This window comes from Lissotriton helveticus, chromosome 3_1 (assembly GCF_964261635.1).
Source record: "Lissotriton helveticus chromosome 3_1, aLisHel1.1, whole genome shotgun sequence".
In the NCBI taxonomy this organism is placed as follows: domain Eukaryota; kingdom Metazoa; phylum Chordata; class Amphibia; order Caudata; family Salamandridae; genus Lissotriton; species Lissotriton helveticus.
In genome coordinates, this window is record NC_136061.1 from 738,680,309 (window position 1) to 738,708,180 (window position 27,872).

The 27,872-nt window shown below is 46.5% G+C and overlaps 1 protein-coding gene across 1 annotated transcript in view; it reads right to left on the bottom strand.

The window, feature by feature from the left end:
• Positions 1 to 9,114: 9,114 nt before the first annotated feature.
• Positions 9,115 to 27,872, bottom strand: part of LOC144824734 (alpha-1,6-mannosyl-glycoprotein 4-beta-N-acetylglucosaminyltransferase-like) — a 216,543-nt gene continuing 197,785 nt past the window's right edge. The window contains exon 4 of the mRNA XM_078683748.1: positions 9,115 to 11,326. Within this exon, the coding sequence (XP_078539874.1) occupies positions 10,194 to 11,326 (1,133 nt within the window). The 3' untranslated portion in view covers positions 9,115 to 10,193. The remainder of the gene's footprint in view (positions 11,327 to 27,872) is intronic.

Genomic DNA, 27,872 nt, shown 5'->3' on the forward strand with positions numbered 1-27,872 from the left:
GCTGTACAATCTCCTAAAGATTGAGTTTTAGTGACCATTGGTCGGAAGTTACCATCGTGCATGTGACCTTTAACAATTGTGCATGCTGCACTGTAAGCTTGCTTACTCCCTGTAGCAGGTTGTGCTAATCCGTCAGTATAAATTATGAATTCATACTGATCGAGAGGCAGAATTTCAGTGGGCAGAGGACATTCATGTTCATATTGAAGGAAAGCTTGTGTTTTTAAATCAGGATCAAAAACATATTCAACATATGTTGCAGCAAGATAATTAACCCATTGTATACATCTAGGATGTAAAGCTTTTACATTTGGAATGCTCGCTTTTGTAACCGCCTCTAAGGCTCATACTGGAGTCACGAAAATATTGCTTTTCCCCTGAGCTGGTGCTCTTTCTTTTGCTACACCGGTTTGAACTGCTGTCATTATTTTTTCTGTTGAAGTGAAGCACATTTCTGCTTCTGTATACAAATGTGATTTGTATGCTATTGGTACTTTTTCACCCTCATTAAATGTTATATAGGTGAATCCGCATTGATCCGAAATCATTCGGATCACTAAATTGCATTTATTTACATGTGTTTGTAAGTGATTTGTAGATAACATGTTAGCTTGGAGTGAACACAGGATGTCTGTGTGTTTGTGTGTCCAATGTTTTGTGGAAAAATCAGGTTTGATTCATTGATAGAGAGGTTTAACCCTTTCTGCGTAATTTAGAATGTAAGTTCTTTCAAAATTTAGGAAACGCAAGATGGATTGTAAATTTTTTAGCGTTTTTGGAGGTTGGAGCAGCACACACTTTTCTACACAGTTAGCTGCCAGGCTCTTGCCTTCATGTGAAAGCTCATATCCTAGGAAAAGGACATTGAGATGGGCAATTCTGGATTTTTTAAAGTTGAATTTATAGCCCTCAGAGGTGAAGCCCGGTATAATGGTACTCACCCTGTTCAAGTGCCTATCGAGGTCATCGTCTGTTAGATAGATGTCATCAACATATGACAATGCCTCGTCATCATAAATTTGTAGTAACTCTGTTACCCTTGCTGAGAATAACACCGGGCTGTGTTTGAACCCTTGTGGGAGTCGACAAAATTGATTCTAGGTCCCCATTATTGAGAAAGCAGTTAAGTACCTGCTTTCAGGTGCTATGTTTTGACAAAAGAAACCATTTGAAATGTCCAATGTGGTTTTATATTTTTTATGCACAATGTTATTCATTAAAGCTGTACTAAGTGCATTTTGCACTGCAAATGGTTTGGAACAAGTGTTCAAGTGTCTGTCATTCAAAAGTAGACAATATGTATTGTCTGGTTTGGATACAGGAAAAAAATGATCTTTCATTGAGGAGGTGCATGTTTCAATCACCTCTTGGTATTCAAGTTGATCTAAGATCTCCCTGACCCGTGTTTTAGCTTCTTGCTATATTGGGTACTGCCTTTATGCAGTAGGTTGATTTTTTAGCTGTATTTTGTGGTGAGGTGAGTCCTCATCCCATCGTACATGATTTTTGTATAATTCTGGGACCCGGGCAACTGCCCATTTACTGGCATAAGTATATTTTAGGTGAATTGAATATGGTTGGAGAAGGCTGGCATAATGATGCCCTCACTATGTGAGCATTCCCTGACAACTTTTGGTGGCCAGTCCTGTATATCATATCATAGAAGTATATCATAACCCCATGAAAGTTTCTCCCAAAAGAGTGCTATCACTTGGTAAGACTCCCTCCATCCGGAGTGTAATTTCATATACATTTTGTGGAGTCCTAACTGTGGTGTCTACAGTCTCTACTGTGATGTACTCATTCAAGTCCACTATCTCGAGAAGTTCCTTCAGGTTCTGGCGAGCTATTTTTACTTCTGCCGCACGGTTCAGCACTGTCTGAGCCCATTCTCTGTTCTTGAGCTGTGTTGTCAGTATTCTCAGCATGTCTGATCTTCAGACCTGCTACCTTCTTTTTGATGCTTTGAGGTTTTGATGTATTTTTCTGAACGTGTTGATCGTCTTTGGACTTCACACGTTCTTCTTTATTATCTGACCGTCCTCTTCTTTTGGATGTCTGTGACGATATCTGAAAGGTGCGAGAGGAACGTGTATCAGTATCCTGATACCTGTCAAGTTTTCTTAAATTATCCCTATTCCTGAGGTTATACCTCCATCCAGAGGGCTCCTTTTGAGGAGACCTACCTCGGGATTGAGAACATTTCTCTTTTGAATTTTGTTTATTAGTTTTCCACTTCTTTTTAGAAGATGTAGGATTTTGATTAATAGAGTCCTTCTAAGGACCTTCAGACAGTTTTGGCTTCAAAGGTTTTTCATCCAAACTGTCTCAGCCTAATTCTGCATAAGATTTTTTTTATTATTCTGGGTAGTTCATGTTCATGTTCTGTTACATCAAAATTCCCTAAAGCGTTGGCAGGTCGCAACTCATGCTGCCTCCCATTTAATATTAGATAATATTATTGTTGAGACCTGGTCGAAGTTTTTAAGTAATTTCATACCTAAATTCAGAGCAGGCTCTGCCCCTTATTTGTTTGGAATTTATTTCAGGACATCTGGTATTACTGCAATTGACGGAACACCATGTGTTTTAGCATCGATGGCAGCAAAGACTGTGCCCCAAGTTGTGAGGTCTTCCAGTTGTGGTGTGATGCTAATTGGTAAACAGATTGTTAGTATTCTGTGTTTCTCATAAGGGCTAGTTTTTGGAAATACTGCTTCGATTTGAGTAATTTTTTGAGCTATCCAGAATGGAATTTGTTCACGTTTTGTGGGCATTTTACCCATGACTTCGTGTAAAGTCTGTGGTCCATAGTTCAAATAGAAGGGGGAGTAACCAGTGGTCATGTTCTTGGCATTATTAAATGTGAATTCTGCCATCCATAACATTTTAGACCATTCCCCCCGATCGATGAGAAACAACCGAAGGTACTGTTCTAAGTCTTGGTTTACTCTTTCAGTTTGACCATTGGTCTCGGGGTGATAGCTGGTGGAATGTCTGACCTCTACTCCCAACCCATGTAAAAAGGCCTTCTAAAAATGAGGTACAAACTTGGAACCTCTGTCTGAGATTACAATCTTAGGAACCCCATGTAGTTTCACTATGTGTTCACTAAACTGGGTTTCAAGTTCGGGTGCTGAGGGTACCCCAGTTAATGGGACAAAGTGACTCATTTTAGTGAACGCATCTACAAAAACCAAGATGGTATGGTATCCATGACTTAAGGGTAACTCAACTATTAAATCCATAGTTACTGTGTGCCAGGGCTGGGAAGGAGGAGGCAATGGTTGTAACAATCCCTGAGGTGCTTTTCGACTGGGTTTACTTCGAGCACAGAGTTCACAAGTCTGAACATATTGCCACACATGTGAAGACATCCCGGGCCACCAGAAGTAACGCAGCACCAAATTTAAGGTCTTTGATATTCCTTTATGCCCTGCTAAGGGCTGATCATGACACTCTTGTAGAGCTCTCTCTTGAAGGGCTTTGGTTGGTAAATACAAGGCTTCTTTAAAATAGGGTAATTGATTTTGTATTTTTCTTTCACTTGCAAAGCCCAGAGTGCCATTTCTTCCTGAGTGAGATTCTTTTCAACTTCCTCCTGTAGATTGTCAAACGAGATTGCACAAACTAGCTTAGCCTCAGGGATTATTGGCTGAGGGTCCACAGAATGTTCTTGTATCTCCGATAAAGAATCCACTTTTCCGTTCTTGTTCCCTGGACAGTAGGTAATTACAAAATCTAAATCAGCAAAATACAGGGACCAACGAAGTTGTTTTGGGGTCAATGTCTTTGCTTTCTTTTGAAATTGAAGGTTCTTATGGTCGGAAAACACAGTCACTGTGTGCTTGGCCCCCAATAACTAATGTCTCCAGTCTTCAAATGCATCTTTTGCTGCCAACAATTATTTTTCAGCAATGGTGTAGTTTATTTCTGCCAAACTCAACTTTCGGGATCGATACGCCACCGATGTAGCCGGCCGGTAACCTTATGATGTTGTGAAAGCACACCACCTATTGCTTGGTCCGAAGCATCTGCTTCCACAAAGAAGGGTTCCATGAGATCAGCAGGCAACAAAATTGGGGTTGAGGTGAAACTTTTCTTTAAAAGCACAAAGACTTGCTTGGCTTCTCTCAACCATTGGAACTTCACTCCCTTCTTTAGTAGACGAGTAATAGGAACGATTAGTTAAGAGAAATTTTGAATACAACGCCGGTAGAAATGAGCAAATCGGAGAAACCTCTGAATTTCTTTGACGTCCTTTGTGGATGGCCAGTTCTCCACTGCTTGCACTTTCTTTGAGTCCATGGTGATGCCTTGAGGAGATAGAACAAATCCCAAGAATTCCACACTTGGGGAGATGAATACACACTTTTCTAGCTTGAAATAAAGATGGTGTGTACGGAGACAATTTAGTAATAGTCAAACATGCTCTGGATGTTCCTGAGGATCTTGAGAGAAAATTAGGATGTCATCCAGGTAGATCACCACAATTTTGTCAATCAAATCTCCTATTACATCGTAGATGAAGTGCTGAAACACGGATGGAGCATAACAAAGACCAAAAGGCAACACACAATACTCAAATAATCCAAACTTGGTCCGGAATGCTGTCTTCCACTCGTGGCCTTCTTTCATGCGAACCAGATGGTAGACCCCCTCAGATCTAGTTTCGTAAAGATCCAGGCTTCATTAATTTGATCCAAAAGGACTGAAATCATGGGGAGAGGGTAACGATTCTTGACTGTAACTTTATGCAATGCACGGTAATCAATACACATTCTCAGAGTCCCCTCCTTCTTAGGAATGAAAAATAACGGAGACAAGACTGGGGACTGTGATGGCCCAATAAATCCATTGGCAAGGTAACGGTCTAAGTATTCCTTTAAATGGCTGTTTTCAGCTTCTTTTAAAGCATAAATTCTACTAAGTGGAATCACGGCCCTAGGCACAGTTGTAAGGACGATGTGGAGGCAATTGTTCAGCTTCATATTCACGGAATACTTCTTGAAAATCTTGGTAAGCAGCAGGCATTTCCAATGAGTTAATTACCCCTATTGACTCTCCTCCAAAAGACAACAATGACGCTCAAGATGGTTCAGGAGCTTCGTCTGAAGCATGATCACAATGCTCAGAGCAAAAGGTGGATTACATTTTAACAGTTCGATTTTCCCAGTCTATAGTAGGAATATGTATCGTCAACCATGGCAAGCCCAAAATAAGTTGGAATCGGGGAGCATCAATGAGGTTAAATTGAAGTATTTCCCTATGACCGTCGGACTGGATGAGTTCCAAAGGCTCGGTATGGCTCGGTATGGCTGATGATTGGACCGGAAGACAGGTTGCTGCTGTCCATCGCACAAACTGGTTCACTTCTCTCTTTAAGAAAAGCTTGAATTCCAATACGTTGATCATATATGAGATCACAAAAATTGCCTGTGGCTCTAGAATCAATCATAATGGAAACCCCAGCGATTTCTTGATTATGGAACTTAATTGTCATGTGTAGGATCAAATGAGGCGCCAAGGTCTGCAGCGTGTTGATTATCTGATGAGTGTCTGGGATCATTTTCTCTTCTTTCGCCATCTGAACGACCACGTCTACGGATGGTTTTGGGCGTTTCCCTTCACCGAGAATTTGGGTTGTTTGGGATATTCTTTCATGAAATGCCCACCAACTCCACAACATAAGCATAATTTCTTAATCCAACGTTGTTCTTTCTCTTCCTTGCCTAGTGGACCACAAATTGCTCCAATCTGCATTGGTTCCACTTCAGAGCTCGTTCCAGTAGTTCTTCCAACTTCAGATTTGGTTCTGTCGAAACGAGGAACATTCATCTTGAATTCTTTTCTCTTTTCGCCATTCCTCTCAGACCAGCGAAAGTCTATTTCCAACACTAAATCCACTAAAGCAGATAACTCGGTCGGACAATTGGGAATTTGAGTCAACGTGTCTTTGATCTCGCCTCGTAATCCACAATAAAAAAGAGCGGCCTTCTTCTCCTCTGGCCAGTTGCTCTACACAATTAGCTTATTAAATTGAGTTAAGCAAGTGATAAGATCTTTGGAACCCTGATGGAGTTACAACAATTCATTGTCGGTGGCTTGGGAGATTCTTCATTGATCAAATATTCTCAAAAATTCGGTTTTAAGTAACTCAAAATCATTAAAAAAAAGGATCTTCCCTAGATACCAAGGACATTTCCCAACTGGCCCCATCGCCACCCAAGTAGGACAGGATAACTGCTACCCTAGACTGCGCATCTGGGACTACATAGGCTCAACACGTAAAATGCAATGAGCACTGCGTCAAAAAAAGTTGGGCATTCTGCGGATCCGTGAAATCTTTCTGGTGCAGCTAATGAAATGAGTGGGGAGACTGAGTGGATCACATGAGCAACTGCCTGTAGATTTGATTCTTGTGACAAATTTGCAGACTTGGACGAAGAAACTGCAGGATTCCCCATAGCCAACCCCTCCACCTCCTTCTATGACAATAACCTAGTTTCTTGACATGAAGCAGTCAACATGTGTTTCAAGTTTTTGTTTTCCTCTCTTACTGTGCCTATCTCCCTCTGGATACCCTCTAACATTTCTCCTAACACCTTTAGATTGAACCCTTCTTCCATTCTACGTAGGTGAAGAAGCTTCTTGGGCACTACAATCTGTCAAGTACCAAATCTTCACAGAAGCAGAATAGACGCTAAGTTCCAATGCCCACCTACCTGTGCCACAGCGCAAGCTTTTCACAGAGCGGGTTCATCAGCGAGGGGGAAAGGGGAATGGGAACAGAGAAGAGGCAACTCCTTCTGTGACTGCTTCCCTCTCAGCTCCTAGGTAGTCCTCATTAGTTGTTCCCAGGAGAGGAGATGGGTACCAGTCCATGAAAAAGTATAAGCCTTTCTTCATATTTTGATTTTCGTGTAGTAAGTAGTCTCCCTGAACCTGAAACTTAGTTATCAAGCTGGGAGTCTTATAACAACAATTCTATTATTCAAGAGGCTTAGCACAGCAGAATATTGCCCTTTATATCCTAAGACCTTTGGTGATTCTCCATTAATCCTGGTCAGATTGCATGGAGGGTATTATGTGCAAAAAGGAACTGGGAAAGGAAAAAAAGGAAGGAAAGAAAAGGGAAAACGCAAGAGGCAGGTGTCAAGGTTCACTTTTGATATTGAGTTGGTTGCACACTAGCGAAAACGAAAGAAACTCTGAAGCAAGATAAGGCAGAGTGTGCAGTTTGATACGCCTTACTGTAGCTGTTTCTTGCAATGACAAACTTATCTCCTGGCGCAGCAAATATCGAATTTTTCCTGAACTCTTCACTGAGGAACCAGCTTCACTGGAAGGCTAGAAGCTGCGGGAATCTCCTAGGCGGCTTCTCTGAAGATTGCAAGATTGACTTCTCTCGCACCAACTCGGAACTCTAATTTCCGACTCCAAAATGCGGGGAATTATCTACGCTAAATCTAGAACTAAACTAAGGAACTTTCGCACTCTCACTCCTAGAGTTATGAGGAGGAACGGAAAAACGTACCTATCCTAATAAAACTACAGTTGAAGTGCGTCGCGGGTAGCATGCACACCTCTTAACAATTAGTGGCCTCACAGAGTGCAAGGATCCCTATACAAGGTTTCTCCAGAGGTTAACCACATAGGGTTTTAAAATGACCCTAACCTTTCTCATGCTATGAATTTCTTCTAACCCAGCACAGTAGCACCTACGATATTCCTGACAGGGCGTTTCAATAAAAGGATTTATTGAACAGTCTTGTTTCTCGTGTAAGAGATATGAGCTGTTACAATCGTAAGACAGTATGTATCATGTACAGCGTAGGCAATAAAAATAAATAATACTGCGCTAGCATTATCTTTTTGCTAGGACACATATAATCATACACATAAATATCGCATCATTGCGCAAGGACTTACAGATACGTCAGTATTTTTGACGTATCTGTAATCGCAAAAGTGATGCATTGCTGGAGTGTTTCACAAAAGTGACACAACTCCAGCAATGCGTCCTTTCACATGGGGAAAGCCCCATGTGAAAGGGCTTGCGTCAGTCTTACGCCTGCTGTGAGGCAGGCGCAAGATTTTGACGCAACAGCGTCCTAAAAGTGACGCAGTGAAATCTCATAAATTTCACTGCGTCACTATTACGAGGCTTTTTGCGAGGGAACGCCCCCTCTGCATACATTATACCTGACACAGGTATAATGTAGCGCAGGGGTTTACAAAGTGACGCATCTGCTTAGATGCGTCACTTTGTAAATAGTGCGCAACAGGAGGCATGTTTTACGCCGCCGATGCGTCACAAAAAGTGACGCATCGGAAGCGCAAAACTGACGAACGGCCTCATAAATGAGGCCCCCAAAGTCTGAAAATATGAATGTGTCCTTGTGTAAGGTAATTGGTGCTCATATAAAGCACTCTCATACTTTAGGGCCGAGTTTGCGCTAAATAAAACTGCAAAAAAATAATAATAATACAGTGAAAAGGGTGAATCACAGCAAGCACTTCCTTAATTTAACAACAAGGATTTGAAATAGTGATTGCCAGAAATGTTTTGTGATCTGTCCCCACGCATAGCGCATGAACTGTAGGGCATTTCCCATTCTTTAACAGCAAAATGGCAAGGTGTCCTAAATGTATTTAAACATAATTTGTTTAATAGCGGGTTTTTTCTTACTTTCCCCTAACATTAATTTTAATATATTAAATTGTAGCTTTACGTTGTTTTAGGCATATATATCATCATTAATATAATCTATGTCTTTCTCTGTTAGTAAAATGAACACTCAAATATTAATGAACGATTCCCAATCCATTTTCCTAACCAATTGACCGTGCCTCCTGTTCGATATTTGCAATACTGCATCAAGTATATTGTTGTGCATTGCAAGGTTTGCATAGGACGTTCCTCACCACAACAATGCCTCAGAGTGCTTCGTGGCTGGTCAGGTTAGCAGCTACTGAGATTGCTGTGCGTGGATCGTGGAGTGTGTATGTGTAGATCATAAAGACAGTGCTCTTGCTTCTGCATTTAGTTGAAAGTGCATATCTGAGACAAACACATATAAAAGTGCTCATGAACAGACACTTGGACATTCTTTCATGGATTTTAATGATCAGTTTTAAGTACACAATCTCAGACATTCAATCCCTCAATGAATTTATACAAATTCGTTCTGTCTGACCGCATGACGGGTTTTGGCTACAAATTCATAATGCCTATAATACATACAGACCAATTACGATGTTATGCAAACATGTTTGTGAATGTATGCATTGTATAAAGATGGTTTAAACATATGGAGTTTTCAAATTTTCTTTACTTATCGGTAATATCCCTGCTGAGATACCTTGAAGATCTGCAGATCCCAAGGATGGCCTAAAAATGTAATCACAGCATATTCTTCATTGTGTTGTTCTTTTACAGTCTCTGTTATAGTAGGAGTCAATCAGTAATTGATGCCTGTATCTCTTTCCATCTGGTTGCATTTTAATATCTGAAAGGGCAACGCTATTTAGAAGACTGTTTCAAAACATCCCAGACATCTCAATACACAGAAGAGAAATATATTTTAAATGCCAACCATGATGGCCTGCTCACATCAAACCCTGTAGTGATTAATTACTAGTGGCATTTTCAGTTAGAGGCAATTGTTGCATGGGCTACAGAAGAAAATACTGTGAAGATGTGTTTATAAGGAAGACGCCGTACGCCGTTTTGGCCGTTCTCCTTGGTCGCAGCTTTAGATGCAATCAGGAATTAATGTGTTTGCCTAACATCTTGACAAATGGAGGTCTATTAGTTGTGTTGATACGTACAAAAGAACTGTGTGTCACAAGATTGCTCTTCAGCTGCATGCCAGCTACCGAGGTAAAACAATGAAAATTTGGCCAATTGATTGTGTTTGAGGCTTAGTACAGGCTCTTCTCTGTAAACCTATGTTGAGGCTGAGTTTCAGAAAATTAGTTATAGAATATTTGCTTTGATTCGGAGTGACATGGTATACGAATAGCTTAGAAATGTCCCAACAAACCGTATCTAAGCTGATAACGTTTGTGGTTTTTCTCTCCAGTTCATAGTCACTCTCACCATGCACCTTCAGCATGCAGGGCCCATGGAAGTCTTCATAATAAGCAATCTTATGCACTCCTATGTAGTGACTGCCATTCCTACACACTTAGAACTTCACATATCTAATAATGAGCCACTCATTCTGAGGAGCTGTTACCAGTATTTTGATACATTCAACGCGATGTCCAGTCACTTGATCCATATTGGTGAGTTCAAATCGCCCTTTATTAAATGGGCCCAGATTGTTATACATTTGGCATGTGTTGCTCTCCATGGTTTTCATCCTTCCAAACTGGACATGACCTGAATGTAAGATATCATCGGGATGTTCTGGAGATCCAGTATCTATGCTGATGTTACTTATGTTGATCGGGCTCTTAAAAACAACAATGAATGTGCTTCCTGCCTGCACATTCTTTCCCCAGAAGAACTGACCACTACTGCTGCATATGTGCCCCGGTTCGTACTGCTCGTGCACTTCTAGGGTGGTGAAACAGGAGGCAGGTGGTAGGGCATCCTTATTTGCCTTGTTTGTAGAAACCTCTGGAACCTCTGGCTGCATTGGTTTGATTTTAAGGCTTTGGAAAGAAGACAAAGAGCCCACGTGCTGGAAGAGAGTGGGCGTCACATGTATCATTTCCTTTTGAGTTTTAGATTTGTAGAACTGCTCCAAAAGCCAGTCTCCAGGCATTTCATCATAGAACATCAGCAGAAACCGTGCCAGTTTTGGAAGATCTTCAGCATGAAACAATTTCCCAAGATATCCGAGCTTTGAGTAGGATATTGTAGTCCATGAAATGTCTATGTTTTGGAAGGATTTTTTGATTCCTGTCAGAAAATTTGCAGCACATACTACATCATCTTCAAGCATTAAGTAGTACTCAGACAGGGGTGCACAAAAGTTGGCCAGGAAGGCATAGTCCACGTTTTGCTTTGATCTGAATTTGACCTTTTCTTCTGGATCGTCAAAGTTTCTTTTGAGACCCTCTAGTGTGGGATAGTTTTTCATAGAGCTGCAAATCACGATAAGGTTTCCTGCATCAACCTGCGGACGGAATATCTCCCCAATCTGCTTCGCCGTCTCTTTGTTATCTGAAGGATCTGTATTTGCTAGGTACACGACTAACAGCATCTCTTCCAGTTCTCTGGCGTTTGATACAGAGAAAATAGTTTTAATTGTGTCTATTAAATAATTATGCGATTTTCTTTTTATTGATGATATGCCAATAGACAGAAATCCTGAAAAATACAAGCAATATAATCAATAAAAAATTAGTCAAATAGGTGAAATAAGTGGTTTAAAATACACACATTTATTGGGTTAACGTTTTATGCTTTACTCTTAATGGCTTAATTTTGCTACATATATTTTATGTTGTGAGTGTTATGCATTCTGAAACTTTCTGAATTTTTGTCTCTATTTTCTACTGGAATTGCAGTTAATGATACACAACTTAGTGAGTAACGGTTTTTCAACTATAATAGTACAATGAGTCAGGGGGTACAAGAGCAGCAGGTGACAAGAGAACAAATGTGCATTGAAACCTGAAAGATAGCTGTGACTATTAGGCTTTTATTTTTATTTCACCTAATTCTTACTGTTCTAAAGAAATGTTTAAATACAAAATGGAAAAAACGTTGATAATATGCCTGAATTGGTAAAGAAAGAGTAGTTAGGTAAAACAGAAAGGACAGGAGTAGATAGCTGAATGGCACAACGTTCAGAAAAGCATAGTCAATACAAATTACAACATGGTGGCAGATAATTAGGTAGATCAATGTTGTAGATTTGCACTACAAAATTGTAGAAATATGGCTAAGGGTCTGAATATTAGTTGCTTGTTCTATTCCAATCCGTGCGTAAATTGCTGTTTACGCACTGGGCGGAATTACTAGTCAAAAGGTTTTTAACGCATCTGATAATTATTGGATGCGTTAGATATCTCAAGCTTCTTTAAATTTTGGCAGGCCAAATATGCTGAAATGTATCAGTGGACATGTGTACAGTATTTACTGTACCATGCCGATTTGGGTGTGTTAAACACCAAAATCCATATGCTATTCGCCAATAACTCGTAATAGGTTCTATTTATCACACCCCATAAGTAACAAATCCCAGAGTATAATTATTTACCAGATGTTATTACTAGCACCTTGATGTGTAATCAGGCCCAAAGTAGTTGTTTCAGTTGGTTGGTTAAGAAAATGGAACAAAATGGCATGTCTTTGTTGGAGATACTATCAGAAGTGTGGTTAAATCTGAAATGTAGTTAAAGAACCAAAAGCTAAAATGAACTAAGACATACATGGTAGTAATAAACTTTAATTAATATTGTGAGTCAAAGTGCTTAGCAACAATTTAAAGTGGTCATCTAGTGACTGATACGCTTAGAAGGCTAGAGCTGAAATGTTTTAATTCATGCAAGCCATTAATAATTACTCATGCCAGGATTTTAACCCATCTTTAACAGTTTCAGATACTGCTTACAGATCATGCTATTGTGGACTATATCGAGGTGAGATGTTGAAATAGGACCAAGCTTTAATTAATGCCCATAACTCAAAGGGGCATATAGAAAGAGTGGAAACAAAGTCGGCTAAGAACCTACTGTATCCCACTTATGAACCTGAAGATAGGGAGGTGAGGAATTATAAAAGACTTTACTAATTCTGACCCAATTTTTTTAATGCAGGTTCTTGACATTTAAGTACAAATATAGAGAGACAGCAATGTCAGGATGAGAGCATGAAGATTCTGACTCCAATACGTAATGTATTGTCTACATCAGGCCATACACACCATCAAAGAGCTTCCTCGAGTCTATTGTGGACAGCTAATTCCAGCCATGTTGAGGAGCGAATCCAATTATAATTCATGCCTCCTATAGTGGTTGGGAGGTTGTCGACCTTTAGTGAATAGATGACAGACAGTAGTGACTTTCCTAAAATCACGCATAGAGAAGGATCCTTCAGGAACTATTTAATGTTGGTGCTCTGACAGAATGTGTTACGGGCAAATAAAATACACCCCCCCCCCTTTGAATGAAAGCTCTGACTACACCAAGCAAGGTAATCAAGTTTGTACAACCTTTCCTAGAAGAGCTTCCTTGTCTCTTCCATCCAAGCATCTATTTATTCATCCTCTCACCCTTCAATACATTATTTCACCTTTGCTGTTTGTCATACATTCATTCTTTCATCCATCGTTCAAACTTTCTTGATTCCATCCATCCATCCATCTGTCCACTCTGTCATCTATTAACAATCCACCGCTCTGCCATCCTTCCATCCATCCATCAATCTATCATCCATCCCTCATCCATTCACTCTGCCACCCATTCATCCACTCTGTCATTGATTCACTCATCCATCCACTCGCCCATCTATTCAACCATCCTTTCAGCTGCTCATTCATACCATTAGTAAGGCATCTTTTCACCTGTCCATCCACCTATTCAACTTTTTACACTGCCATCCTTACACCTGTCCATCTATCCTTTACACTGCCATCCTTTAACCACTCCATCCTTCTATTGTTTCATTCATTATCTCATCCATCCATTCCTTTACTCTGCCATCCTTTTCACCTGTCCATACACCCATCCATCCACCCACCCATCCCTCCAGCAATCCCTGTACTCGGCCATACTTTCACCTGTCCATCGATCTGTCCTTCATTCGCCTTTCACCCACTCATCCATCTACCCACTCATTCATCCACTCATACAATCAATCAATCAGGGGTTTGTAAAGCTTGGGTACTCACCCATGAGGGTCTCAAGGCTCTGTGGGGAGTCTGCTGATCCGTCTGGGTGAGGAGGTTCAGTTGAAGAGCCAGGTCTTGAGGTCTTTCCTGAACCGTCTCAACAACGCAGATTGCCTGAGGTGGAGAGGCAGGGTGTTCCAGGTCTTGGCGGCGAGGTAGGAGAAGGATCTTCCTTTGGGTCTGGTCTTGTGGATCTGTGGGTTGTAGTGCCAGGGCCAGTTGAGAGGAGAGAAGTTGCCTGGAAGGTGTGTGGAAGGCGAGGCAGTGGCTCAGATATTCTGGTCTTGCGCGTGAGGAGCTTCAAGGTGACTCTCTTGTTGATAGTGAGCCAGTGGAGATGTCGAAGGTGTTGTGTCATGTGGCTGCGGCTGGGTATGTCTAAGACTAGTTGGGCTGTGGTGTTTTAGAGTTCTGTAGTTTCATGAGCTGTTTCTGGGTGACACCAGCGTAGAGTGTGTTGCCGTAGTCCAGTCTACTAGTGATGAGTGGGTGACCATCTTTTTGGATTCCATGGGGAGTCATCTGAAAGTCTTTTGGAGTAGGCAGAGCATGTGGAAACAGGATAAGGATACTGCGTTGATTTGACGGTTCATAGAGAGCGAAGAGTCCAGTATGATGCCATGGTTGCGTGCGTGGTCCGTAGGGTTGGGAGGGGTTCCTAGTGAAGCGGGCCACCAGGAGTCGTCCTTTCATTTATCCATCCACCCACTCACCCAGCCACCTTTCCATTCAGTATTCCTTCCTTCATTCTCTTTTCTATTTGTCCATTCTTTGTTCCTCCATGCTCCTGTCAGGAGTTCCCATATACATTCCATACCCTGCTTGATTTGTCATCATGCGTCAGTCATATTACAGTGTATGACCCCTTCATACACTAGTTCTGTATTGCAATGGCATGAGTCATATAGCAGTGTATGCCCCCTTGGTACACTGGTTCTGTATTGCAATGGCCAATGCTTGTTTAAATGCTCAAGACTGTGACAATATAATGTGTGTAGTAGTCAATGCTAATTTTGTTACCAAGAATTGTAGTAACCAGTGCTTGTTTGTATACCAATGCATTGCATTTCATGGGCGCCAGCATTGTAGTTATGTTTCTATGACAGCCGCATGTTGTGGGTGTGAGAAGTTGGCCTGGCATATGCTGTCCACTAACTAAAGTGGGCGCCTTGCACCACTCCAAATGACCCTTATTGATGATTAGGTCAAAGACAACCTTTAATGAAAGCTATCCTAGTGGTAGCTGTGGAGAGCAGCCTTCAGGCTAAGTCTCGAAGGAATGTAAAGCAGCTTGTTTTACCAAATTAGAACCTCCTGAATAAACAAATGAAAGGAGTACCACACACGAGATATATAAAATATATGTATTTATTACTAACACTCTCTACTAACCTCTTCATGAGATTCAAGCACACAATATTAAACCACTAGAACAACAGTAAAAAGCACAATACACAGTGGGCTCCTGTGGAAACCAAACCATATACTACGAAAGTGGTATAACAACCATGATTTAACTAGACACAGTGCCTAGAGCACGTAGAATCGCTGGGACCCCAAAGAACCACCCAAAGTATTGACACAGGGGACCCACGGAGGACGGGTGCAGTGTGAGAACACAGACCCGAGATCCGTACAACTCTATAGGAAAGTCGCGGTTGGAAAATTAAAGATTAAGGACACTTCAGAGAGGACTTCAAGCAAACCCTTTGGAACATAGAAGGTTCTAATGCCAGCACCCTTGTGAGTATCGAAGTGCCCGTGTTACCTATCCCAGGAGAGCCGGGTGCATAGGTGTCAAATAATGTCGGAAACCTTTGTCGTTTTCAATGGCGTGACTCAAAGAGGATCTGCTACCAGGAAGATGAAAAGTGTCTGGTGGAATCCAAGCCTGAATCCGAGGTGAGAAGAACCTGAAAGGGGACAGAGTCTGGGTCACTTCAGGGTGACCAGTGCCTACCAATGTCGGGTGCTTCAGATGAGATAACGGGGAGCTTGACGGAGATGTCGACGGTGGCCAAAATCCAGAAGTGAGCTTTCCCACGAAGGATGTCGAGTGCTGAGTGGTCAGTGTCCGGATTGAACACCAACAAGCCTTGTCAAATGCAACCCACACGGGCAGAGTGAAGCAGGCCCGGTGTGGACCAGCAAGGTTCGGAAGACTCTCCAAGCTATGGGGGGTCAGGGCACGTCTGGAGCAACCAGGAAAGCCCAAGAGAAGTCAAAGTTACCTTCACAGGGAACCACAGGCCAACGGACAAGGGATCGCGAAGGGACTTCGAGCTGAATCACAAAATACCAGCACACGGAACACTTGTGGAGTGTAGGCCGAAAACCTTCGGTGCAATTACTGCTCGGGTCAGGACTACACGTACCCCAAGCACAGCCTCAGGGCTCGCCAATAAGCATATGCTGCTGCAAAAGTACACAGTGCACAGGGGTTCGGGTTGCATGGTCCCCACGAGGGACAAATAAAATGAATTTAGTTGCGTGCACTGCATCGACAAATTTGATGCAGTGCGCACAACGAAATTCATTTTATTTATTTATATGTTTACTTACCTGCATTTGGCCGTATTCCATAGTTTACTACCCCCCACCCTGCCCCTACCCCGCCCCACGTCACCGCCCGGCAGCACTCCCACCACCGACCGCTACTTCCCGCAAGGTGGCCTAGGTATACAACCTGACTCTGCCCTATCTGGCACTTGGTGCCCTTGATAGTGAGGCATGCCTTCTGCAGGGCCTCCAAAACATTTCTCAGGTGGACCAGGTGACCCTCCCCGGTGGAGCTAAAGACAGCAATATCATCTAGATAAGCTGCACTATATGCTTCCAGACCTTCCAGACCTTTAAGGACTTTATTCACCAACCTTTGAAAAGTGGCAGGTGCATTCTTCAAACTAAAGGGCATCACCACAAATTGGTAGTGCCGACTAGGGTTTGGAAATGCTTTGTTTGGCTTTGCATTATCAGCTAATCTGATTTTCTGGTAGCCAGCTGTCAGGTCAAATGTGCTCAGAAAGCCAAAGTTTTTATAAGCTCATCTACCCTGGGTATTGGATGGACATCAGTCCTAGTGACTGCATTGAGACCCCTGTAGTCAACACAGAACCTCATCTCTCTCTTGCCATTCTGGGTGTAAGGTTTTGGTACCAAGACTACTGGACTAGCCCAAGGGCAATCTGAGGGTTCAATTACTCCCAGGTCCAGCATTTTCTGGACTTCAGTCCTGATGCAGTCCCTGACATGGTCAGGTTGCCTGTAAATCTTATTTTTTTTTTCACAACAAAATTTTATTGATGGGTCAAAGAGAAGCAGACATGTGGCTCCCCACAAGCAGGAGAGTGCCACCAAATATCAAGACATGTTTTGCATCATCACAAATCGCAGACAATGATACGGATCAAGCAAGTCCCTCCCACCCCTACCCTCCACCCCCATCCCCAACAACCCAACTTCCCAACTACCCACCCCTTATCCCGCCCTAACCCATTGCACGTGATCATATGAAACCTCCATCACCTGGACTTAACGTGCCCGGTACCGTGTATCTCCCTAGGTCTGTGGGCCAACCGCCTCCTGCCATTCATCCTCCAGTTCTATCGGAGGGTCCAGGAGCAGTCCCCTATACTCCGCCCACCTCTTCCAGATCTTATAATGCTTACGGGGGCATCCTCTGGCCTCAAACACCGGGCGCTCCAGCCCCATAAAGTAGTCTAAGCCAGCCTTCCATGCACACAGCGGGGGGGCTCGCACTCCCTTCCATGCCCGTGCCAGGTCCCTCTTGGCCACCACCAGTCCCAGCAGTAGGAGATGACGCTTATAGATATTCCCCCCTACACCCTCCAGTATATGAAGAATCCCTAATCGGGGGGTGCGGGGCAGATCCCATCCCAACACCTCAGACAAACAAGCCCAGACACCATTCCAAAAGCTGGTAAGGCGCGCACAGGACCACACCGTATGCAACAACGTACCCCTTTCAACACCACAACGTAGGCACTCTGGGGACACAATCAGACCCGCCTTCCACAATCGCTCCCGGGTGTAGTAGGCTCTGTGCAGGTATTTGAATTGGATGAGACGCAGTCGCATCGCAATGGCTGTCCCTCGCGGGGACTCCAGAGCCTCCCTCCAATCGTCTTCATCCAGGGGTCCAATGTCTTTCTCCCATGCGTCCTTAAGGGGAAGTAGGGAGGAGGAACAATGAGTGACCAGGGTTTGATAGATGCGGGATACCTTCTTATCGCCGAGGTCCCCCATAAAGACCTTTGCTTCCACTGGACTGAAGTCCGGCAGTGACTCCAAGCCAGCAATGTTAGGTGCCAGCACGTGGCGAAATTGAAGATAGCGATAGAATTGGGTCGTGGGCATATGGAACTCGGTCTGGAGCTCCTGGAACGACTTCAGGGTGACCCCGGACAGTACATGTCCCAGCAACGAGATTCCGATGGCATCCCATCCACCGAACCCGGTCAAGGAGGCCAATCCAGGAAAACGTCTATTCTGCCACAGTGGAGTCTCCGCCGTAAGTCTACCCCACCAGCCCATGCGACGCAGCGCCTGTCGCCATATAACAAACACCACACGCGTAACGCTCGGAAGTTTTTTCCGTATTTTGGCCGAGTACAGAATCGTGTGCAGAGTGCTGTCGCCCATCAATGAGCGCTCCAGGGCATATGCCGGGTCTCCCCTGTCCCCATACCACCACTCATTGAGTATAAGCAGGTGTGAGGCCTGATAATAAGACAAGAGGTCCGACGTGGCCAAGCCCCCACAATACGTGGACAGGAAGCAAGTCCGCAGTGCCACCCTGGCAGCACCCCCAGCCCACAGAAAGCGGCCCAAGACCGAATTAACCTGCCGAAACCACTGAGGAGCAATAGGGTGTGGATGGTTCTGCAGTTGGTATAGAAGGCGCGGGAGCGCGACCATTTTGAAAATGGCGGATCGACCGAAGATAGTGAGGGGCATCCGGGACCACGTTTTAACATCCGTCTGGACCCTCTCCCACACCGGGACCACGTTACGTTCCCAAGCAACAGCCGCGGAGTCAGATAGGAACACTCCCAGATACTTCAAGCCCCCTACTGCCATCTGTAGCTCCGACGCCCAGGAGTCCGCCACACTGCCGCCACCCAACACCCACAAGGTGGATTTACGCGGGTTGAGATAGAGGCCCGAAACCTCCCCGAAGACATGCATAATCTCTAAGACTCGAGGGCCCGATCTGTCCAAATTTGTAAGGAAGAAGAGGACATTGTCTGCATACAGAGCAGTTCTATCAGTGAGTGTATCACCCCAGTCAAAGCCCCGCATCTGTGCGTCAATACGCACCCAGGAGGCCAGAGGCTCCATGGCGAGCGCAAATAAATACGGGGAGAGTGGGCACCCCTGCCGGGTCCCCCTGCCGATGGGAAATTTCTCAGATATCGCACCGGAGACCCGCACCGAAGCCGTGATGTCCGTGTATAATAGTCTGACGTAGGAAATAAACACCGGGCCCAAGTTGAGGCGAGGCAGGAGAGCGAACAGGTATGTCCAGCTGACCGAGTCAAATGCCCTGTCAATATCCGCTAGTAGCAGTGCTGCCCGCTGCCCCGTGTCCCTCACTGCATCAATTGCTGCAGTGCCCGCCTGATATTGTGCCGCGTCGCCCTATGTGGCATGAAACCGGCCTGATCCGGATGGACCGAGTCAGTCACATAGGGGAGAAGGCGGTTCGCCAAGGCCTTAGCCAGCAGCTTAGCCTCAATGTTGAGCAAGGATATCGGGCGATAGGAGTCCCGCCTGTCCGGGGGCCTGCCGGGTTTTTGGAAAACCACAACTTCGGCATGTCGCCAGTCAGCTGGCAGGCTGCCCCGCGATCGCGCCGCCTCCAGTGCACGCATGTAGTGGGGACCCAATTGAAGGTGGAAACGTTTATAAAATTCACACGGGAACCCACTTGGCCCCGGCGCCTTCCCTGCATTGAGCTGTCCCAACGCCTCTTCCAGCTCCTCCGCCGTCAGGGGGAGGTCCAGCGCCGCCCTGGTCTCATCGGAGACCGTCTTCGGTGGCAGGTCTCCAATAAATTTGTCAATTGCGTCCGCTGACAGGCAGTCCCGCGGGGCATAGAGGTCCATATAATACTGGGCGAAGTTTGCCGCCAGCACCGCCGGGTCCATGATCGCCACGCCTTCCCCATCTGTGAGACCCGGCAGCGAGCGCGGCTGGACCGCATATTGACACAGCCTATGAAGCATGGTACAAGACTTGTCCCCCCACTGATAGACTCTACTGCGCGTGGCCAGCCACGCCTGCCGAGCCTCGTCCATCAGCACAGAGGCATACGACCGCTGCGCCTGCAGGAGCAATCGCAATGCTACGTCATCACCCCCTCCCCGGCACCGTTCTTCTAGAGTTTCCACCTGTGTGGCCGCCACAGTGATGGCCCCTCTACGCTCCCGACGGGCCGCCGCACACCATGCAATATCTATACCTCTAATCGTGGGCTTCATGGCCTCCCGGACCACTATAGCGTCGAAGTCTTCCACTAAATTTTCCTGCCAATAATGTGCAATTGCGCTCCGCAGGTGTTGGACGAAGCCGGCCTGCTGAAGGTGCCACGAAGACATTCTCCACCGGAATGGCTGACGCTTCGAAAGCAGTTCTATCCTGACGGCCACAGGGGAGTGGTCCGACAGCCCTCTAGGCAAGATCCCAGCCTCCCGCACTCTGTCCAGGGACGCATGGGGCACAAAAACGTAATCCAGGCGCGAAAAGGAGCCATGTACAGCCGACACATAGGTGTATTCACGGGCCTTGGGATGCATATGACGCCACACATCCACCCATCCCATCCCCTCCGCCATCGCATTCAACCGGGTAGGGGCAGCAGCCGCAAGTACCCCTTGCATTCGTCTACGATCCATACAAACATCCATCACCTCATTCCAATCACCTCCCAGCACCGCCAAGGACTCGGGGATCTCGGACCATACCGCAAACAATTTCTCGGACAGGGACCACTGCAATGGCGGAGGGGCGTAGACACTCCCAAAAACCACAGGTTCAGCACCCACCAACCCTTTAATGAACACGTATCGACCCTGTGGATCTATCCATTGTTTCTCGTGGACATAGGCCAATCTACGATGCACCAAAACAGCAACTCCCCTGGACCCCCTGGAGAACCCTGCGTGATAGACTTGTTGGTAACCAAACCTCTGCAGGCTCAGTACTTTCGTTCCCAGCATGTGCGTTTCCTGCAACAATAACACATCCGCTACCTCCCTCTTCCCCCATCTCAAAATCGCCCCCCGTTTGATCTTGTCAAGCATTCCCCTGACATTCCAGGTAATCACACGCATGGACTCCCTGGGGAGCCCCTGGAGCGGCGCGTCAGCCATAGTCAAGGGTAGCAAACGCGGCAGGACCCTGGCACCACACCCAGGTACACAGCACCATCAATGGCAAAACATCAGAAATCACGTGCAATCCCCCCCGTCCTCCCCCAAACTCCCCCAAAACAACAACAACACCATTGTCCAACGTGCCCCCAACTGCACCCCCCCCCCACCCCACCCCCTTTCAGCCCCCTGCCCCCCACCCCTATACCTCATGGAACTCAGAAGTATCTGTCGCGGCATGGGCAACCTCGGGCCCAAAACAGAGTGCCCAAGGCCAACCATACCAATGGATCCCAACTACCCCTGTGAACTATAGAAACCCCCCCCTCACCTAAACAACCCCCACTTACGTAGGAGGCAGGTAGCCCCTATGCAGGAGCACCCCGAACCCTTCCCCACCACCCCACACATAGCATAACTAAAATCCAGTCTTAGCAGTATACTCAACAGTCAATGAGCGGCACAGTGGAACACCTCGGAGCAACTCTTCCCGGCCGGGGTTCATGGTAGACGTAGACCGGCATATGCCCCCACCGGCTGTCAGCGGCCTCTTCCAGAGTGATCAGGGTCAGTAGGCGCAGCAGAAGGAGATCCACCGCGAGAAGCGGACCGTTTCCGTGATCGTGACTTCCTCTCCCTCCTGGGCCTGGCAGCCTGGTCTTCCGGATCCTGCGACGCCTCTCGTGGACGTCCCGGGTTCAATCCAGGCTGATCGTTCGGCCTGATTCTCACCGTCTCATCAGTCCATTTGAAAACGGCCTCTGGGGTATCAAAAAAATGAGTATGGGATTGAAAGATCACCCGTAGGCGAGCTGGATAAAGCAATGAGTACTGGATCTTCAAGCCCCGGAGTTTCGCCTTGGCGGCTATGAAGGAGTGCCGCTGCTGTTGCACGAGTCTAGTGTAGTCCGGGAAGATCATAATTTTCTGATTTTCGAACAGAAGAGAGTCTTTGGCCCTCGCTTCCCGCAGAATGGTGTCTTTGTCATGAAAGTTCAAGAGCTTGGCAATCACGGGTCTGGGCCTCTCTCCCGCCGGCGGCTTCTGCGTCAGGGCTCTGTGGGCGCGTTCGATCACGAAACAGCGGGACAGGGCCTCCGGGGGGAGCCAACTCTCCAGCCACTGAGTCAGGAACTGTTCCATATTGCCCTTCTCACACCCCTCCGGAAAGCCCACAAAGCGTAGGTTGTTTCTGCGCGCCCGCCCTTCGGCATCCTCGACTCGAAGCGCCAGGCCCCGTTGAATGTTTTCCATCGCCGTCATTTTCCGCTTCAGGGTCCCAACATCGTCCTCCACCACCGAGATCCTCGATTCGGTTTCGGTAATCCGAGCCACAGCGTTGCGCAGATCTTGGCGCAACAGGGTCACGTCTGCTCCAACTGCCCCAATCTTGGCATCGAGCATGTCCCTAGACTGGGTGATCGCCGCCATGGGTGCTGCGTTGTCCGGGCCCGATCCCTGGCCACCAGACGCCCCCTGACCCCCACTCGGGCCGGTAAATTTGTCGATGGGGCCTTGTTTGGCGGGCCCTCCCCCCCCTCTGGTCATGGTGAGGCTCTCTTCAGGTGCCCCGGCTCTCCGGGCAGGCACCGGTCCTCTCAGCTAGGCGGTCCGCGCTGCAAGGCACTACCAAGGGTGGCACACAGTCCTGAACCAGCAGACCGCCTCAGTCCGCCTCCGGGGGGGGCACACGCAGGACTCTGTCCAGTCAGGGTCACAGCTCCCACTGGGCCGATTGCCCACCTCGTCGCCTCCACCAGTGACTGCCAGCAACCCCGATGTCGGGCACCACCTCCAGATAAATCCGGGGCAGGGGGCCCCCAGCCAACCAGAAGGGCAGACAAATGCGAAAGCCCACAGACCAAGCAGGCAGGGTCACACTCCGGGGGGGCCGCAGCACCGGCCTCCCTCGCGCTGCCTCACGCGAGTCGCCAAAATCGAGGCCCCGGTCTCCGGGCCCCACCTCGGCCACGGTCCACCCTCAGGGTCCGGGAGGCTGCACTCGCCCCCCCAGTCGCAGGATATGGCCACCTCCGTCACCTCTGCTCCGTGGCAAGTTCAAGCCCCTGGTCGCGGGCCCACCGCAGGCACCGCCCGCCGACACTGGGAGCTCCCGGTTGGAGACCGCCAAAATTGAGGCCCCGGCTTCACTCGCAGAGTGTAGGCCCCAGGCCGTCGCCGCCGCTACCTCTGTCACCAATGCTGCGAGCGCCCCGGTTCCTGCACCGGAGAGTACCCCTCGCCAGTCTCTACCTCCGCTGCAAGTGTGGGTCGGGAGTTGGACTCGGGGGCCAGGATAAAACGACGGATCAGTAACGGGCCGGTGGGAGCTCTAGCAAGCCACGGCCACCATCTTCGCCCTCGAAGCCACGCCCCGTAAATCTTATTTTTAACAGGCCGATTGTCACCTGTGTCCACTTCATGCATGCACCATATGTCTAAACTGATTAAGAACTTTTCAGCAATCAGTTTGCTGCTGGTCAGTGAGGTTGCCTGCCAAGGCAACACCATCAACTGAACCATCATCAGGGTTCTGTGAGAGAAGGTCAGGGAGTGGATTACTCTCTTCCTCCTGTCCCTCATCAGTAGCCATGAGGAAGCCCATGTCTGCCCTGTCAGCATATGGTTTGAGCCTGTTCACATGGAGCACCTTATGGGGGCTCCTAGGAGTTCCAAGGTCCACCAGGTAGGTAACCTCTCCCCTCTCCTCAATGATGATATGGGGGCCACTCCACGTGTCTTGGAGGGCTGCTGAGGCTACAGGCTCCAACACCCATACTTTCTGTCCTGTCTGATAAACGGTCAACACAGCCTTTTGGTCTTGCCATGCCTTTTGCAATTCCTGGCTAGCCTCAAGGTTTTTGGATGCCTTCTTCGTGTACTCAGCCACCCTGGAGTGGAGACCAAGTACATAGACCACAATATCATGTTTAGGGGGTTTGAGAGGTAACTCCCATCCCATCTTCACTAAACATAAATGACCCCTAACTGGATGTCCAAACAGTAGTTCAAAAGGGCTGTAACCATCCCCCTTCTGAGGAACCACTCTGTAGGCAAAGAGGAGGCAGGGTAAAAGAATATCCCATCTACGCCTGAGCTTTTTCAGGGAGACCTTTAATCATGCCCATTAGGGTTTAGTTGAAACTTTCAACTAACCTATTGTACTGTGGGTGATAAGGGGTGGTAAATTTTTAATTTACTCCACATTCCTTCCACATAGCAGTCAAGTAACCAGACAAAGTTTGCAACTCTGTCTGAGACCACCTCTTTAGGAAAACCCACTCTGGAAAAGATTCCCAGGAGGGCTCTAGCCACAACAGGAGCTGTGAATGTCCTAAGAGGGATTGCCTCTGGATACTTAGTGGCATGGTCCACCACCACTAGTATAAATATGTGCCCAGATGCAGTTTAAGGATCCATGGGACCAACAATGTCAATCCCAACCCTCTCAAAGGGAACCCCCGCCATAGGTAGTGGTATCAGGGGGGCTTTGTAGTACCACCTGCCTTACCACTGGCTTGACAAGTGACACAGGAGCGACAAAACTCCTTTGCGCCCTCTGACATATGTGGCCAATGAAAGTGAGGAACAAGTCTGTCCCAAGTCTTGTTTTGGCCCAAGTGTCCTTCTAATGGGATATCATGTGCCAGTGTCAATAGGAAGCCCCTAAACTTCAGAGGTATAACCAACCTCCTGGTAGCACCAGGCTTGCGGTCTCTACTCTCACAGTATAAGAGTCCATCATCCCAGTAGATCCTATGGGACCCACTGGTACTCCCAGCAGCCCCAGAAGCAGCTTGCTGTCTGAGGGGTTCAAGAGAGGAACAGCTCAGCTGCTCCTGGTTCAGATCTGCCCTGGAAGGGCCCCCTGTCCCCAAGAACCCAACCTGATCAGGCTCAAGCTCCTCTGAGTCAGTTGCTTCTTCAGGACTAAGATCATCTCCCTCAAGAGATGGATCAGTACTCTGAGGCAGGGGAGAAGACACTGCCTTACCCCTACCGCTCCTCTTGGAAGGCACCTGGTCCATCATTCCAGGATCCAGGGCCTGTTCAGTGGCAGACATTTTTGCCTGTGACCTAGTCATAGCAAACACATCTGCAGGGGTGACCAACATTTCTACATGAGTCTTGAGCTCCACTCCAGCCCAAGCTGAAGTTTATAAATCATTGCCCAACAAGCATTCAACAGGGAGGTCTGCATTTACCACAACCTTCTTAGGGCCAGTTACCCCTCCCAAGGTGAAATTCACAAGGAATGGTATGTCCTGACATTGCTTGCATTGGTCACTTGGTACATCTTACCAAGTAGGATTTCCTCAGGGGCCAGAAGATCTTTTGTCACCATGGTGACACATGTACATGTGTCCCTAAATGCCATGGCCTCCTTGCCATTAATCAAAGGCTGTATTTGCCCAGATTACTGGGACTGACAAATAAGGATGCAATATCCATGCCTCCATCACTGGCTAACACAGCCTGAGTTGGAATTCTGACTAGGCTAGAAAGCATCTCAAATCCCAGGGTCAACCCTACTATACCCTTATTCTGAGCACCACCACTTTGGACTGAACTAGGGGGAACAGTTGCCTTAGGGGCAGTGGTGGCTGGAGTAGATTCCTTGGCCTTGGCACAATCATTTGTTCAGTGTGTCTTCTATTTACAGATGTGACACCAAGGATTCTTCTTGCCTTTATTCTTGTTAGATTGTGACTCCCAACCAGATGAAGATTGTTGGGGCCCTTGCGAAGACTTCTTATCTTTACCTTTCTCCCCACCCTTATCTGTGATTTTGGAATCCTACTTCTTAGAGTCACCACCTTGGTTCTGAGCTTTCTGCTTCACCCTGGTTCTAACCCATTTGTCTGCCTTCTTTCCCACATTCTTGGGGGTGTCAGATCAGAGTCCACCAGGTACTGATGCAACAACTGGTTTTGACAATTATTAAGGAACAGCTCCCGCAAATTCAAATTGTACAATCCTTCAAAATCACACACTTTACCACCAAGTAACCAGCCTTCCTGAGCCTTAGTAGCACAATCTACAAAGTCAACCCAGTCCTGAGTCTGTGCTTTCTGGGTGACTCTCAACTTAATCCTGTATTTTTCAGTGGTTAAGTCAAATCCACCAATGAGAGCACTCTTCAAGACTTTGTAATTATCGATTACGGAAAGGAGCTTGTCTCTACCTTTGTCTGCAAAGGAGAGCCACATGATAGCTGCCCACTGTTCTTGAGGGGCCCTGTGTACTTTACAGGTCCTCTGTAGTGCAGTTATCTATTTGTGGATGTTACCCCCACTCTGATAGGGACTATCTTGTTGAGGTTCCTATGATCATGAGAATACTCTCTAGTTCTAGGGACACTGTTGCTGCCACTGTGGGGCTCTAGGCCCATCCTTCAGAAGCTCTCTGGCGCTCTAGGGATTCCCTATCTAAGGTCAATTGCTCTCTCTTGATTCTGAGCTTAGCTCTTTCAAACTCAAGCAGTTGGCACTTCTTCTCATAAGAGGATTCTCTTTTGTGAGAAGCAGAGGTCCCTACAGAAGTACCTGAATGAGTAGATTCCATGGAGGGAGTTATAGACCTTCTAGGTAAACTTTCACCCTACCCGCGGGAGTATAGAGAGGGCCCCCAAGGACTTCTCCTCCACCCACTGGCAAAGTTGGATTGTCCGGGTTAGAATCATCTTGATTATCCTGGCCAGTGGGTGAGTCCATATCAAAGAAGTGTTCACTTCCCGCTCTGTCCTCATCCACTGCCCCAGCCCCTTTTCCGAATTCAGTACAAAAGGGGGTGATGATGGCCGTAGCATCTGAACCAATCAACCACTCACACCCAGTCAACAGATCTGGGTTTGATCCATCACCGTTCTTTAGCCCACTCTACCACCCCAGTTTACAAATTCTCAATGATTCATGATGCATCAACCACTAACAAAAAAATTATTTGTACATCATTTTCAAAACATATTGGTAATCAATAATAATAAACAGATGACATTTACTTCAAACAATTTCAAATGGAGCCCGATGCATTTCGGGACTGTCCCTTCCTCTGGGGCCAATCTACAAAGAAAATGTAAATACATGTTGTCACTGCCTCAGGTTGGCTCAATTTACCCATTAAGAATAAACCTTGTGCGTCATACTTGAAAAATACAAAGTGTTCCAACTCATGCCACCATGCTCCTTGAAAGCAAAGATAATCTCTTTGTTTAATAGTGAGTTTTATAGTGTCACACTGTTGTGCCACCATGAGCAAAGAGTGTGTAGCCTTCACAAAATAAAAATATCTCAATTTCTAAAGATGGTACCACGCCTGCCCGTAATGCTTTGTTCGCCACTAAAAATGAATGAACAAACCATTAGGCTCTCATGATCTATCTTGCATAATCCTCAGATACACAGAACGCAAACAACCGAAATTGAACCTGCTTACCTATCCCGATCGTCTCCTATGCTGCCATGTCGTCACCTGTATGCTAAACGGAGACTTCTGCCAAAAGTAATAATAGTTACGCGTAACGATAGAGAAAAAAGACTAAAAAACAGCTACTAAACAAAGACGCTACCTTTTAATGATGCTAATGCTCCGAAAACTAACCCAATTAGTGCTGTAAGCCTCCTAA